Source organism: Salvelinus namaycush, chromosome 34 (genome assembly GCF_016432855.1).
Source record: "Salvelinus namaycush isolate Seneca chromosome 34, SaNama_1.0, whole genome shotgun sequence".
In the NCBI taxonomy this organism is placed as follows: domain Eukaryota; kingdom Metazoa; phylum Chordata; class Actinopteri; order Salmoniformes; family Salmonidae; genus Salvelinus; species Salvelinus namaycush.
The window spans coordinates 23,500,509-23,518,296 of record NC_052340.1 but is presented as its reverse complement, the minus strand read 5'-3'; the positions used below and the strand labels follow the sequence as shown (position 1 = coordinate 23,518,296).

Below are 17,788 nucleotides of genomic sequence, written 5' to 3'. Positions count from 1 at the left end.
GTGACAGTGCAGACCACAAATCAGAAAACTGCCCTGACCACAATATTGCTGCACGCAAAGAGAAACTAAAGAAAATGGGAAGATGCTTTGTATGTTTAGGACAGAGACACATAGCAAAATTCTGTAAAGTCAAAGATGTGTCATGTGCAACATGTGGAAGCAGACATCACATTGCTGTGTGTATCAGTAAGAGGAGTGAGGTGCAACCCCCTACTGTTTCTGCAGATGCTGTTGTTTCCTCAGTTATTCCCCATTCAGTGAAGATGAAACCAGATGGACAGAACACTGTGTTGCTACAAACGGCAAAGGCATGGGTAGAAGGCCCATCGGGCAGGAAGATAGCTCGTTGCTTACTAGATGGAGGCAGTCAGAGAAGCTTCATACATGAAAACCTTGTGAAGGGCTTGAAGCTACCAGTAATCAGACAAGAGGCACTCACTCTTCACACGTTTGGCTCCTCTGCCCCAGCAACATCCCAACGCAACACAGTGAAAGTCATCTTGGAGAATGTCTGGGACAAACAGCAGAGAATAGAGATAGAGGCAATTGAAACCCCACAAGTGTGCACAGCTGTGATGAAGGTTCCTGGTGAACAGATTCGACATGAGCTCAATAGAAAAGGACTGCAGCTCGCAGACTTTCCAGGAGATGACAATGATCCTGAACTCTCTGTCCTGATAGGAGCAGACTACTACTGGCAGATAGTATCAGGCAGAGTGGAGCGACTGACGGAGACGCTGGTTGCTTTAGAGAGCACCTTTGGATGGTCGGTGCAGGGACCCGTGTTCATGTCAAGTGTCGCCGAGGCAACTTGCATGTTCATCCCACTTGATGAAGACACACTAGTCTCCAAACAACTGCATACATTCTGGGAGCTTGAGTCTCTGGGTATTATAAGCGAGAAAACACAGAACACAGAGGAAACCGAGGCTCTACAGAGGTTCGAGGAAACAACCACCTTCAAAGATGGTCGATACCACGTGGAGTTGCCATGGAAACGAGAAATGCCAGAACTCAAAGACAACTATAGAATCGCCAAGAAACGGTTTGAAGGTCTGAAGAAAAGACTGAAGAAGGATGTGACGTTGTACAGCAGATACAATGAAGTGGTAGAGGACTACTTACAACAGGATATGGCAGAGGACGTGCCCAAGGACAACGCATCAAGTGCAGACAACGTAAAATACTACTTACCTCACCATGCAGTACTCCGAGAAGACAAGGTGACAACAAAACTGAGAGTGGTGTTTGATGCCTCGTCCCATGAAGATGGCTGTCCATCCCTCAATGACTGTCTACTCACAGGACCGAACCTGAATCCGGATCTGCTCAGCGTTCTGATAAAGTTCAGACTACATGAGATCGCATTCATGGCAGACATCAAGAAAGCTTTCCTGCAGATATCCCTAGCAGAGAGAGACAGAGACGCCGTGAGATTTCTATGGCTCACAGGCCCACCAAGGGGAGAAAATGAAGAGGAGCTGCGTGTGCTGAGGATGAAAAGAGTGGTATTTGGAGCTTCCCCAAGTCCATTTTTGCTGGCAGCTACAATCAGGAAGCACCTGAAACAATATGAAACAGAACAACCAGAAGTTGTAGAGATACTGAGAGAGTCACTCTATGTAGATGATTTCATTGCAAGTTCACGCAATGTTGAAGAGGCTTACCTTGTGACAACAACTGCAAAGCGAATGTTGTCGATTGCAGGCATGGACCTCTGCAAGTGGATGACCAACTCTCCTGAATTAAAAACAAAATGGGAGGAGAGTACGACAACTGACCACCCGTTGACGCTAGAAACACAAGGATTAGTGCTGAAGGTTTTAGGTTTAGTATGGAGACCGGAAACGGATGACTTTGTGTTTGATCTCAGGCCGCTACTGAGCATTCTAAAGCAAAAGGAAAACACAAAGAGAAGTGTTCTACAGTCGTCTGCACGTATCTTCGACCCTCTTGGTTTCTTAACTCCCTTCACCATCAGGATCAAGTGCATGTTCCAGGAAATGTGGGAGAGGGGACTCAGCTGAGACGAAGAATTACCGCCTGATCTGACACGAGAATGGCAACAGTGGTGTTCAGAACTACCCCAGTTACACCAGCTCACCATACCAAGGTGGTACAGAACAGACATGCGGCCACAGAATAGCCACACCCAGAAACTACACGTGTTCTGTGATGCAAGTGAAAGGGCTTACAGTGCAGTAGCTTACTTGCAAGGTGAATCACAAGGCAGGGAAACAACAAGTCTAGTCGCATCCAAGTCCAGGGTAGCCCCACTCAAGAAAATGACGCTGCCACGCCTGGAGCTCATGGGAGCTGTGATTGGAGCGAGACTCGCAAACAACTTGATGACCACACTGAAATTGGAAGAAAAACAGATCCAAATGTGGACAGACTCGATGATCGTGCTGCATTGGATTTGCAGCTCAGCTCAGAAATGGAAACAGTTTGTTGCGAACAGAGTGACGGAGATCCAGTCCTTGACCAATCCAGAGTCATGGTCACATATTGAAGGGAAAACTAATCCAGCTGACCTCCCTACAAGAGGACAAACTGTTCGAAACTTGACACAGAGCGAGCTATGGTGGAATGGACCCAGAATTCTGATATCACCCAATCAGTCCGAAGAGACTGATGATAACAAGGTTCCGGAAGAGGTGAATATAGAACTCAAGTCCAGCGGCCAGGTTACTGTACAACTCGCAGCAAACAGCACAGACATCCCTGAACCTGTGTTGGAGCTTGAAAGGTACAGCAAACTGAAAAGAGTGTTCAGAGTCACCGCCTGGATAAAGAGATTCATAGCCAATGCTCGTACAACCATAAAGATACAAGGTGAACTGACTGCTGACGAACTGTTCGATGCAGAAAAGTACTGGATTAAGGTAACACAACAACAGAGTTTTGGACAGGAGATCAAACTACTGAAGGCAGGAAAAAGCCTAAACAATGACTGTAAAATCAGAGAACTGAAACCGTTCCTGGACGAACACGAACTACTCAGTGTAGGAGGAAGACTGCAACAGTCCAGCTTCACATTCAGAGAGCAGCACCCATGGGTTCTGCCCAACAAGTACAGATACTCAGAAATGCTGATACAGTACAACCATGAGAAGGTGATGCATTCTGGAGCAAGAGACACTCTAGTACAAATCAGAGAGCGATACTGGATCTTGCGTGCTAGGCAGCTAGTCAAGAGCACAGTGGCAAGATGTATAGTGTGCAAAAGATTCAAGGCAAGAGCCGGACAGCAGGTCACTGCGCCTTTACCAAAAGACAGAATAACTGAATCGCCACCATTTGAAGTCACAGGTGTGGATTTTGCAGGACCGCTCTATGTGAAAGAAAATGGGTCTGTGAAGAAGTCATACATTGCACTGTTCACTTGTGCGGTAACCAGAGCAGTGCATTTGGAACTGGTCTCAGATCAGTCCACAGAGAAATTCCTGTTAGCTCTAAAAAGATTCATCTCAAGGAGAGGATTATGCAAGGTAATCTACTCAGACAATGCAAAAACGTTCAAGAGAGCTGATCAGGACTTGAAAGAGCTGTGGAAGGCAATCGAAGAGCCCCAACTCTTGGCTTTTTTCTCAGAAAGGGGCATCACCTGGAGGTTCATCGCCGAGCGAGCAGCCTGGTGGGGCGTTTTCTGGGAAAGACTTGTCAGGTCAGTGAAAACATGCCTGCGAAAGGTTCTTGGGAGAGCTTCACTCAACTTTGAAGAGATGTGCACAGTCCTGACAGAGGTTGAAGCAATTCTAAATTCTAGGCCTCTGACCTTCGTGCACAATGAAGTGGATGAACCACAACCCCTGACCCCAGCACACTTCCTGGTGGGTAAACGACTAACCTCTTTGCCTCCAAAGCCATTTCCAGCTGACACTCAGCACCCAACGCTAAACAAGGAGGACATGACACGCAGATGGAAGTACAGGCAGAGACTTGTGACCAGCTTCTGGAACAGTTGGCGAAGAGACTACTTGCTGGATCTAAAGTCAGCACACCGCTGTGATACACCACAGCCCACCCCACTGAAAGCGGGTGACGTTGTACTCATTGGAGAAGATAACACACCCAGACAAACCTGGAAACTAGGAAAGATTGAGGAACTGTTTCCAGGCCGAGATGGCCTAGTTAGATCATGTTCAGTTCGTACTGCTTCAGGGACTTTGTTGAGGAGACCTATTCAGTTGATATACTGCCTAGAGATCTAGATGAACAAAGTTGTTCATCGGGGGGGGAGGATGTTGTAACTTTAATGTGTTACAGAGTTAATGTTTAAGTTAATTCATTGAGCTGTATCTAAAGATATTTCTTTACAGTTATTTACATATGTAATTGTATTGGTTAGTATTGAATTACGCTTTTGACTGCAAGTTCCAGAATGCCTTGCGACAGGAAGTAGAGAGTGAACGCGCTAGTTAAGTGCAATTATCAGGTGATTGATGGTTCCTTTGCGCTAGCATCTTACTGGCATTGCTCTGTAGAATCTAAAGTTGTTAAATGTAACGTGATCAAGAATTATTACTAAAAGAAGCTTTCATATCAAACCCGACGTCCCGAGTCATTACTTTGAAGATAGTTATTCTATATTTTGGTGAGTTATTCTATAGAGGTTGAAGAGGCGCTGCTGCGCCTTCTTCACCACGCGGTCTGTGTGGGTGGACCAATTCAGTTTGTCCATGATGTGTACGCCGAGGATCTTAAAACTTACTACCCTCTCCACTACTGTCCCGTCAATGTGGATAGGGGGGTGCTCCCTCTGCTGTTTCCTGAAGTCCACGATCATCTCCTTTGTTTTGTTGACGTTGAGTGTAAGGTTATTTTCCTGACACCACACTCCGAGGGCCCTCACCTCCTCCCTGTAGGCCGTCTCGTCGTTGTTGGTAATCAAGCCTACCACTGTAGTGTCGTCTGCAAACTTGATGATTGAGTTGGAGGCGTGCATGGCCACGCAGTCGTGGGTGAACAGGGAGTACAGGAGAGGGCTCAGAACGCACCCTTGTGGGGCCCCAGTGTTGAGGATCAGCAGGGTGTAGATGTTGTTACCTACCCTCACCACCTGGGGGCGGCCCGTCAGGAAGTCCAGTACCCAGTTGCACAGGGCGGGGTCGAGACCCAGGGTCTCGAGCTTGATGACGAGTTTGGAGGGTACTATGGTGTTAAATGCTGAGTTGTAGTCGATGAACAACATTCTCACATAGTCGTATGAAAAAGTTTGGGCACCCCTCTGAGGCTGCATAATAATTTACTCTGTCGTCACAGAAAATGATCACAGTGGCATGCGATTCATTTTCTAATAAAAGCTGAGTACTGGGGTATTGTCCAGACAAAGATTTTTAGTATAGCAATATTAAGTTAATATTAAATTAAATCAGATGTGAAAAATAGGCTATGCAAAAATGTGGGCACCCTTGTCATTCTGTTGATTTGAATACCTGTAACTACTTAGCACTGATTAATTGGAACACACAATTGGTTTGGTGAGCTCATTAAGCCTTGAACTTCATAGACAAGTGCATCCAATCACGTACCATCACAGGGGTGTGATCGTTCTACAATGGTCCCTGAAGCGTACGATCACACCCGTGTGATTAGAACACTCATTTAGAAAGGCCAGTTTCGAATGACGCAACAATCAGCAGTTGAACTTTTTTCAGAAACTGTTTACACAAATACAGTCTTTACAAAGTTATGTCCAGAATGTGAGCAGTTTATTTTTTGGATGCAATGTTCAGATATTCACACAAGTATCTATATCATTACACAATCATCCTAACCGGAAAAATGTAGGCTACATTTGTCCTAGCGCTAACTAAGGAAAGATTGATGCAACACAAGCTGTCATATTTTCTAACTCTCGGCTGACAAACTATAATATGAATTAGCTAATAGCAATTACTATATATAATTAATCACATCACGGGCGAGCTCACCGTTCAAAATAGAGTAAAACACTTTCTAGAAATCGAAAGTAATCCGACGACTAGTCTCAGCGCGCAGCCAGGCTTTTTTTCCTCACAGAAACCAAAGATAATAAGAGAAGACAAGGTGAGTTTGGTCTGTTTATAGTATGCATGTTCAAGGGGTGTGTCGTCTACCATCGTTAACATCCAATTTCTGCTGTTCTCAAAAATGAGTGAACCCTTACTCACCTCATTTTGTTATAGCATCTTTGGTCCGACAGATCAAGTGAAACCCAGAATGCATTGTATGTCAACAAAGATGGCTCCACACAAAGCTGGAATTCGCTTAGCTCATCATAATCAGTACAACAAAGATGGCTCCACACACAGCTGGAATTAGCTTAGCTCATCATAATCAGTACAACCTTCAAAACATTATTTTACACACTTACTATGTGCCCATTACAATCTCTGCAAAAATCGGAATGCATGATTTATCACCGGTAATTGAAAAACATGAATAAAATATTAAATATATCAATAATACCACACATTTTCTGATAGTGATTTATTGATACAAATGGAGCGTGCAGGCAGTCAATCACGTAACCTCTCACTCCCACTGAGCCATTCAGTGTTGTTATGTACAGTATATCACAAAAGTGAGTACACCCCTCACATTTTTGTAAATATTTGAGTATATCTTTTCATATGACAATACTGAAGAAATGACACTTTGCTACAATGTAAAGTAGTGAGTGTACAGCTTGTATAACAGTGTAAATTTGCTGTCCCTTCAAAATAACTCAACGCACAGCCATTAATGTCCAAACCGCTGGCAACAAAAGTGAGTACACCCCTAAGTGAAAATGTCCAAATTGGGCCCAATTAGCCATTTTCCCTCCCCGGTGTCATGTGACTCATTAGTGTTACAAGGTCTCAGGTGTGAATGGGGAGCAGGTGTGTTAAATATGGTGTTATCGCTCTCACACTCCCTCATACTGACTGGTCACTGGAAGTTCAACATGGCACCTCATGGCAAAGAAATCTCTGAGGATCTGAAAAAAAGAATTGTTGCTCTACATAAAGATGGCCTGGGCTATAAGAAGATTGCCAAGACCCTGAAACTGAGCTGCAGCACGGTGGCCAAGACCATACAGCGGTTTAATTGGACAGGTTCCACTCAGAACAGGCCTCGCCATGGTCGACCAAAGAAGTTGAGTGCACGTGCTCAGCGTCATATCCAGACGTTGTCTTTGGAAAATAGACGTATGAGTGCTGCCAGCATTGCTGCAGAGGTTGAAGGGATGGGGGGTTAGCCTGTCAGTGCTCAGGCCATACGCCGTACACTGCATCAAATTGGCCTGCATGGCTGTCGTCCCAGAAGGAAGCCTCTTCTAAAGATGATGCACAAGAAAGCCCGCAAACAGTTTGCTTAAGACAAGCAGACTAAGGACATGGATTACTGGAACCATGTCCTGTGGTCTGATGAGACCAAGATAAACTTATTTGGTTCAGATGGTGTCAAGCGTGTGTGGCGGCAACCAGGTGAGGAGTACAAAGACAAGTGTGTCTTGCCTACAGTCAAGCATGGTGGTGGGAGTGTCATGGTCTGGGGCTGCATGAGTGCTGCCGGCACTGGGGAGCTACAGTTCATTGAGGGAACCATGAATGCCAACATGTACTGTGACATACTGAAGCAGAGCATGATCCCCTCCCTTCGGAGACTGGGCCGCAGGGCAGTATTCCAACATGATAACGACCCCAAACACACCTCCAAGACGACCACTGCCTTGCTAAAGAAGCTGAGGGTAAAGGTGATGGACTGGCCAAGCATGTCTCCAGACCTAAACCCTATTGAGTATCTGTGGGGCATCCTCAAATGGAAGGTGGAGGAGTGCAAGGTCTCTAACATCCACCAGCTCCGTGATGTCGTCATGGAGGAGTGGAAGAGGACTCCAGTGGCAACCTGTGAATCTCTGGTGAACCCATGCCCAAGAGGGTTAAGGCAGTGCTGGAAAATGATGGTGGCCACACAAAATATTGACACGTTGGGCCCAATGTCGACATTTTCACTTAGGGGTGTACTCACTTTTGTTGTCAGCGGTTTAGACATTAATGGCTGTGTGCGTAGTTATTGAGGGGACAGCAGATTTACACTGTTATACAAGCTGTACACTCACTACTTTACATTGTAGCAGTGTCATTTCTTCAGTGTTGTCACAAAAGATATACTCAAATATTTACAAAAATGTGAGGGGTGTACTCACTTTTGTGATATACTGTATGTAGCTAATGAGCTAAGCTGTAGCATTAGCAATGTCTTTCAAAAGGAGACAACTCAGAAATGCGGAAATTCTGGAGATTTAAAAAAAAATCTGACAATAAGTCTGAAAATTAGGAATCAGATTCTGACAGTGACAGAGGACCCCTTGTCCACTGACGAAGTCCCAGTTCCCTTTGAAGATGCTGGTGGTGATGGAGGCAGACCGATAGTGGATGAAGTACAGGAGATCTGTGGTAGCTGGAAGGCTGCCAGCCATTTCACCTCTCCTGGCCCTGCTGTTTGTGTTGATGAGTCCCAGTCTGGAGTGCCATTTCCATCTGAGGCAGAGTGCTTCAAGTTGTTTCTGAGCTGGTGGGAGACATAGTAGAGACCAATCGCTATGCCTTGGAGCTACAGGAGAAGAGAGAGCCAGGAGTGGGGGGGACAACCACAATTAGTGAAATGTATACATTCCTGGTGACAGTAAAGAAGAACTCCCGAAGAGAATACTGGAGCAGAGATCCTATGTTTGCAACTCCCTTCTTTGCCACCCTCTTTTCCCAAGACTGCTTTCTAGTTCTGCTGCTATGACTCCATTTCATCAACAACGCTACTGCCATCCTAAATGACCCATTATACAAAATAAGAAATGTCAACAGCTGGCAGTAAAGTGCCATGACAAACGAGACATCCATGTCCTCTCCACTGTCCATACAGCAACCATGTCGGCCACAGAGAAGGTGGACCACCTGACGGGAGAGAAACAAACCAGACAGAGAAACATCAAACCAGACAATGCTTGACTATAACCTCAAAATGGGGGCAGTGGATAAGGCTGACATGATAAACAGCTTTGTGGAATGCACTCAGCAAACGACCAAGTGGTATAAGACATTTTTCAATTTTTCCAGGGTAGCTTCAAAATACAACATGCCAATACTTCTGACGCATTTAGCATTATTTTACAGAGCTAATAGAAGAATGTAACTAGCTACATAAGCACGATTGAATATAACACCATAAAGGTTACCTCGTTACCTTACATAACGTTACCTCGCGTGTCCGCGGTCATACACACAGTGAGCGACAGTAGAAACGGTATAAGACGACACACAAACTATTATAACGTAATAAGGCACTTACTTTGATAGAAACGCAGTTTGGATTTGAAGATGGGTGTCTGTAGTGACGCCTCTAGCACTGAGACGCTGTGTCACTTGGGAGTCATAAGGCCAGGGTAGGTTCAAAATACAACACATGCTAATACTTCCCTGACGCAATTAGCATTGTTTTGCAGAACTAATAGAAGAATGTAGCTAGCTACCTAAGCATTGAGTATAACACCATAAATGTTATGAAATGAGTAACGTTACATCGCGTATCCGTGGTTATAAGGAATATACACAAAAACATTATGCTACAGTAGAAACGACATGCAGAAACAATTATAACATAATAAGGCACTTACTTTGATAGAAACGCACACATTTCCAAAGTTAATATTGGTAATGAAAACAACTTTGATTGCGATGAAGACAACAGACAGAAAATATGGACACGTGTATGCAGGACGACAGATGAGCAAATGTCTGCAGATTTGAACTGCACAAACAATTGAGGGGAATTTTGTCCGGGTCAGAAATGTCCCAAAAACGTATTGGTTCGCAAAAGTAAAAATGACTACTTTTATGTGAATGAATTAGGCGGAACACACCTCATTTCAAACTGTTGTTAGAAAATAATTTAAAATTGACCAAAAAAAACAGGCTGCGTGCTTTGGTTTGAGGGCAGCACGGATTAAATGTACTGTTACGTAACAATCACATCCAGGAATGGCGAGAACGTTCTAACATCACGCGCATAAAAAAACTCACGCTGGGGCGACGGTTACACCTTGCCCAAACCGGCTGCGCACGTGCGCTATCGTGCATACATTTATGTTGCCCCCCCCCCCCCCCCCACACCAAACGCGATCACGACACGCAGGTTAAAATATCAAAACAAACTCTGAACCAATGACATTAATTTGGGGACAGGTCGAAAAGCATTAAACATGTATGGCAATTTAGCTAGTTAGCTTGCACTTGCTAGCTAACATTAATTTGTCCTATTTAGCTAACTTGCTGTTGCTAGCTAATTTGTCCTGGGATATAAACATTGAGTTGTTATTTTACCTGAAATGGACAAGGATCTCTACTCCGACAATTAATCCACATATAAAACGGCCAAACGAATCGTTTCTAGTCATCGCTCCTCCTTCCAGGCTTTTTCATCGTTTAAATTATATGGTGATCGCATCTAAACTTTCAATGTATTACGGCAAAACAGTTTTCGTCTTTCTATCACCCACGTGGGTATAACCAATGGGGAGATGGCACGTGGGTACCTGCTTCTATAAACCAATGAGGAGATGGCACGTGGGTACCTGCTTCTATAAACCAATGAGGAGATGGGAGAGGCAGGACTTGCAGCGCGATCTGCGTCAGAAATAGGAACGACATCTATTTTAGCCCTTGGTGTCGCAGACGCTCGTTGGCGCGCGCAAGCAGTGTGGGTGCAATAATTGAATAACATGGGTTTCTAAATTTATTTTGCGACGCTCGCACACGCGACGTGTCCGGTCTGGTCAGCATGTTAGAGATATTTGGAACTCACGCATGAAAGGGTTAAGGTGACCAATTGCAAGTTGTTGTTCTCTTTGACTCTCCTCTGAAGAGTGGCAACATGGGGGCCTCAAAACAACTCTCAAATGACCTGAAAACAAAGATTGTTCAACATTATGGTTTAGAGGAAGGCTACAAAAAGCTATCGCAGAGATTTAAGCTGTCAGTGTCCACTGTGAGGAACATAGTGAGGAAATAGAAGACCACAGGCACAGTTCTTGTTAAGGCCAGAAGTGGCAGGCCAAGTAAAATATCGGAGAGGCAAAGGCGAAGGATGGTGAGAACGGTCAAAAACAGCCCACAGACCACCTCCAAAGACCTACAACGTCATCTTGCTGCAGATGGTGTCACTGTGCATCGTTCAACAATTCAGCGCACTTTGCACAAGGAGAAGCTGTATGGGAGAGTGATGCGGAAGAAGCCTTTTCTGCACACACGCCACAAACAGAGTCGCTTGAGGTATGCAAACGCACATTTGGACAAACCAGCTTCATTTTGGAATAAGGTGCTGTGGACTGATGAAAAAAAAGATTGAGCCATTTGGTCATAACAAGGGATGTTATGCATGGTGGCAAAAGAACACAGCGTTCCAAGAAAAACACTTGCTACCCACAGTAAAAATTGGTGGTGGTTCCATCATGCTGTGGGGCTGTGTGGCCAGTGCCGGTACTGGGAATCTTGTTAAAGTTGAGGGTCGCATGGATTCCACTCAATATCAGCAGATTCTTGGGAATAATGTTGAAGAATCAGTCACAAAGTTGAAGTTACGCCGGGGCTGGATATTTCAACAAGACAACGACCCAAAACACTGCTCAAAATCTACCCGGGCATTTATGCAGAGGAACAAGTACAATGTTCTGGAATGGCCATCCCAGTCCCCAGACCTGAATATCATTGAGAATCTGTGGGATGATTTGAAGCGGGCTGTCCATGCTCAGCAACCATCAAACCTAACTGAACTGGAGATGTTTTGTAAGGAGGAATGGTCCAAAATACCTTAATCCAGAATCCAGACACTCATTAGAGGCTATGGGAAGCATCTAGAGGCTGTTATTTTAGCAAAAGGAGGCTCTACTAAATATTGATGTGATTTTTATATTGGGGGGCCCAAATTTATGCACCTGTCTAATTTTGTTTTGGTGCATATTGCACAGTTTCTGTTAATCCAATAAACCTCATTTCACTACTGACATATTACTGTGTCCATCAGTTATTTGATAGATCAAAATGAAATTGCTGATTCAAACACCCAATTATTTATAAATGGAAATCATGGAAATTGTCAGGGGTGGCCAAACTTTTTCATACAACTGTAGGTATTCCTCTTGTCCAGATGGGTTAGGGCAGTGTGCAGTGTGGTTGCGATTGCGTCGTCTGTGGACCTATTGAGGCGGTAAGCAAATTGGAGTGGGTCTAGGGTGTCAAGTAGGGTGGAGGTGATATGGTCCTTGACTAGTCTCTCAAAGCACTTCATGAGGACGGAAGTGAGTGCTACGGGGCGGTCAGTTTAGCTCAGTTACCTTAGCTTTCTTGGGAACAGGAACAATGGTGGCCCTCTTGAAGCATGTGGGAACAGCAGACTGGGAATAGGATTGATTGAATATGTCGGTAAACACACCAGCCAGCTGGTCTGCGCATGCTCTGAGGACGCGGCTGGGGATGCCATCTGGGCCTGCAGCCTTGCGAGGGTTAACACGTTTAAATGTTGTACTCACTTCGGCTGCAGTGAAGGAGAGTCCGCAGGTTTTGGTAGCGGGCCGTGTCAGTGGCACTGTATTGTCCTCAAAGCGAGCAAAGAAGTTGTTTAGTCTGTCTGGGAGCAAGACATCCTGGTCCGCGACGGGGCTGGTTTTCTTTTTGTAATCCGTGATTGACTGTAGACCCTGCCACATACCTCTTGTGTCTGAGCCGTTGAATTGCGACTCTACTTTGTCTCTATACTGACGCTTAGCTTGTTTGATTGCCTTGCGGAGGGAATAGCTACACTGTTAGTATTCGGTCATGTTTCCGGTCACCTTGCCCTGATTAAAAGCAGTGGTTCGCGCTTTCAGTTTCGCGCGAATGCTGCCGTCAATCCACGGTTTCTGGTTTGGGAATGTTTTAATATTTGCTGTGGGTACGACATCGCCGATGCACTTGCTAATAAACTCGCTCACAGAATCAGCGTATTCATCAATGTTGTTGTTTGACGCAATACGGAACAGTCCACGTGATCGAAGCAATCTTGAAGCGTGGAATCAGATTGGTCGGACCAGGGTTGAACAGACCTGAGCGCAGGAGCTTCCTGATTTAGTCTCTGTCTATAGGCAGGGAGCAACAAAATGGAGTCGTGGTCAGCTTTTCCGAAAGGAGGGTGGGGGAGGGCCTTATATGCGTCACGGAAGTTAGAATAACAATGATCCAGGGTTTTACCAGCCCTGGTAGCACAATCGATATGCTGATAGAATTTAGGGAGTCTTGTTTTCAGATTAGCCTTGTTAAAATCCCCAGCTACAATGAATGCAGCCTCAGGATATGTGGTTTCCAGTTTACATAGAGTCAAATGAAATGAAGCCATCGATGTGTCTGCTTGGGGGGGAATATATGCGGCTGTGATTATTATCGAAGAGAATTCTCTTGGTAGATAATGCGGTCGGCATTTGATTGTGAGGAAAACAAGTCAGGTGAACAGAAGGACTTGAGTTTCTGTATGTTGTTATGATCACACCACGTCTCTTTAATCATAAGGCATACCCCCCCGCCCCTCTTCTTACCAGAAAGATGCTTGTTTCTGTCGGCGCGATGCATGAAGAAACCAGCTGGCTGTACCGACTCCGATAGCGTGTCTCGAGTGAGCCATATTTCCGTGAAGCAAAGAACGTTACAGTCTCTTATGTCTCTCTGGAATGCTACCCTTGCTCGGATTTCATCTACCTTGTTGTCTGGACATTGGCGAGTAGTATGCTCGGGAGCTGTGCGCGATGTGCCCGTCTACGGAGCCTGACCAGAAGACCGCTTCGTCTGCCCCTTTTATGGCGTCGTTGTTTTGGTTCGCCGGCTGGGATCCGATCCATTGTCCTGGGTGGTGGGCAAAACAGAGGATCAGTTTCGGGAAAGTCGTATTCCTGGTCGTAATGATGGTGAGTTGACGTTGCTCTTATATCCAATAGTTCCTCCCGACTGTATGTAATAAAACCTAAGATTACCTGGGGTACCAATGTAAGAAATAACACGTAAAAAAAACACAAAATACTGCATAGTTTCCTAGGAACGCGAAGCGAGGCAGCCATCTCTGTCGGCGCCGGAAGTTAGCTGTGGGTGATTCCCTGATCCACCTCTATGCAGAGGACACCATTCTGTATACTTCTGGCCCTTCCTTGGACACTGAGCTAACCTCCAAACGAGCTTCAATGCCATACAACACTCCTTCCGTGGCCTCCAACTGCTCTTAAACGCTAGTAAAACCAAATGCATGCTTTTCAATCGTTCGCTGCCCGCACCCGCCCGCCCGACTAGCATCACCACCCTGGACGGTTCCGACCTAGAATATGTGGACAACTATAAATACCTAGGTGTCTGGTTAGACTGTAAACTTTCCTTCCAGACTCATATTAAACATATCCAATCCAAAATCAAATCTAGAATCGGCTTTCTATTTCGCAACAAAGCCTCCTCCACTCACGCCGCCAAACTTACCCTAGTAAAACTGACTATCCTACCGATCCTCGACTTCGGCGATGTCATCTACAAAATAGCTTCAAAAACTCTACTCAGCAAACTGGATGCAGTCTATCAGTGTCATCCGTTTTGTTACCAAATCACCTTATACCACCCACCACTGCGACCTGTATGCTCTAGTTGGCTGGCCCTCGCTACATATTCGTCGCCAGACCCACTGGCTCCAAGTCATCTATAAGTCTATGCTAGGTAAAGCTCCGCCTTATCTCAGTTCACTGATCACGATAACAACACCCACCCGTAGCACACGTTCCAGCAGGTATATCTCACTGATCATCCCCAAAGCCAACCTCATTTGGCCGCCTTTCCTTCCAGTTCTCTGCTGCCAGTGACTGGAACGAATTGCAAAAATCGCTGAAGCTGGAGACTTATATTTCTCTCACCAACTTTAAACATCAGCTATCTGAGCAGCTAACCGATCGCTGCAGCTGTACATAGTCCATCTGTAAATAGCCCACCCAATCTACCTACCTCATCCCCATACTGTTTTTATTTACTTTTCTGCTCTTTTGCACACCCGTATCTCTACTTGCACATCATCATCTGATCATTTATCACTCCAGTGTCAATCTGCTAAATTGTAATTATTCGCTCCTATGGCCTATTTATTGACCTACCTCCTCATGGCTTTTGCACACACTGTATATATACTTTCTTTTTTTTCTACTGTGTCATTGACTTGTTTATTGTGTTATTGGCTTGTTTATTGTTTATTCCATGTGTAACTGTGTGGTTGTCTGTGTCACACTGCTTTGCAGGTCACAGTTGTAAATGAGAACTTGTTCTCAACTAGCCTACCTGGATAAATAAAGGTGAAAATAAAAATAAATATGTATATACTGTACTCTATACCATCTATTGCATCTTGCCATCTTGATGTAATGTATCACTAGCCACTGTCACGCCCTGACCTTAGATATCTCTGTTTTAATATATATTTTGATTAGGTCAGGGTGTGACTAGGGTGGGTACGCTAGTTTTTGTATGTCTAGGGTTTTGTATGTCTAGGGGGTTTTGTATGTCTATGTTGGCCTGATATGGTTCCCAATCAGAGACAGCTGTTTATCGTTGTCTCTGATTGGGGATCATATTTAGGTAGCCATTTTCCTCATTTGTGTTGTGGGATCTTGTTTTTGTATAGTTGCCTTGTGCACTGCAATACTGCACGTTTGTTAGATTCTTTGTTGTTTTGTTGTAAGTTTCACTATTAAAGAATGTGGAACTCTACGTACGCTGCGCCTTGGTCCGATCCTTTCAACGAACATGACAGCCACTTTAAACAATGCCGCTTTATATAATGTTTTCATACCCTACATTACTCATCTCATATGTATATACTGTACTCTATACCATCTACTGCATCTAGCCTATGCCGTTCGGGCATCACTCATTCATATATTTTAATGTACATATTCGTATTCATTCCTTTACACTTGTGTGTATAAGATAGTTGTTGTGAAATTGTTAGGTTATATTACTTGTTAGATATTACTGCATGGTCGGAACTAGAAGCACAAGCATTTCGCTACACTTGCATTAACATCTGCTAACCATGTGTATGTGACAAATAAAATTTGATTTGATTTGATTTAAGCATGATAGGGATCAGCATTACACCTGCATAAGACCTGTAAACCATGGCAACCATTTGTGCTACTTCAAGCTGCTAAATTGGGTTCAACAAGGTGTGTTAAAAATGTGCCTAACGTCATCCTTGACAACTAAACACAGTACTGTTGGTGTACACATGGTGTGAAAATCTACAATCCAACCAAGATAAGAGCACTTTAATCATACATCATTAAAGGCAGTGTGTAGCAGAATCACTGCATGGCCTTAAGCTCTACTCCAGCAGGATTTTATTGAGATAATCATTTGAATGCTTGGTGAGGAGAAATTAGATTGTGCCTTGAACTAAACATTTGATCACATGGGCAGCACTGTTGTACTGTGTTTAACTAGATGTGTCGATACAGATGCCAGCTGCTGCAGAGAGAGACTTTCACACAGTGACAGTGAAGCAGGGAATGAGACATGAGGCAGCTCCTACCACTACACAGAGAAACAAAATGGAACTAACACTGCTAGCACTGACTTTGCTGATAACTACTTTATTGAGTAAAAATGTACTTACTATGACTGTGATATGTGGTAGTCTCACCTAGCTATCTTAAGATGAATACACTAACTTGTAAGTCGTTCTGGATAAGAGCGTCCCTGGTTCTTAATGGCACCGAAGGAGATGGCCGCCGTTTTACGATCCCGTAACCAACTGTGCTATTGTGTATGTTTTTTTGCGTTATTTGTAACTTATTTTGCACATAATGTTTCTACCACCATGTCTTATGACCGAAAAGAGCTTCTTGATATCAGGGCAGCGATTACTCACCCCGTACTGGAGGTATTCTTCTTCTTCAACGAGTCGAACGGGAAGGATTTACTTCAGACACCCGACAGGTTTATTTACGAGAGCTCTGCTTATCATTTCCTGTACATTGGTCTAAATACCTCACATTTCGTCATAAATGTCCCTCCTCTCAGAAACAATGACAATATAGTTCACAAGTCTTCTCCTTCTCATACATTGCCTGCCACCTGTTATACAATCTACTACAAGCCCAAGGTGAGAGACCTTGCCCTCCCTGGGTGGGGACAGAATGTCCTGAAAGGAACACAGTAGTACAGCTTGTCTGTCGATAGCTCCTCTTATCTCATACATTGTCTCACACTTGCACCCTGCTTACATACTAAAAAGGAACAAAAAGTCCTTGTACTAGTTCTGACTAAAGCTACACACATCAGATTTAGATTTATGATTCTAATAAATTTCATACAATCATACAGTGACAGGGTAGAATTCTGTTAGTTATAGTTCTACGTTAAATGTATACATCATTTAGTCATTATTCATAAAATTCATAACACCCGGAAGCTTATAAGAAATTCCGCTATGGCCTCAGACGAACCATCAAACAGGCAAAGCATCAATACAGGACTAAGATTGACTTGTACTACACCAGTACCGATGTTCGTTGGATGTGGCAGGGCTTGCAAACTATTACAGACTGCAAAGGGAAGCACAGCCATGAGCTGCCCAGTGACACAAACCTATCAGACGAGCTACATTACTTCTAAGCTCGCTTCGAGGCAAGTAACGCTGAAACATGCATGAGAGCACCAATTGTTCCGGATGACTGTGTGATCCCGCCAGCTGTTCCGGATGACTGTGTGATCCC

General features: G+C 44.4%; 1 protein-coding gene across 1 annotated transcript in view; it reads left to right on the top strand.

Moving 5' to 3' along the window:
* Window positions 1-263: 263 nt before the first annotated feature.
* The window catches only part of LOC120028440 (protein turtle homolog B-like), a 97,942-nt gene continuing 80,417 nt past the window's right edge, over window positions 264-17,788 (top strand). Inside the window, exon 1 of the mRNA XM_038973659.1 lies at window positions 264-1,178. Coding sequence (XP_038829587.1) covers window positions 264-1,178 — 915 coding nt within the window. The remainder of the gene's footprint in view (window positions 1,179-17,788) is intronic.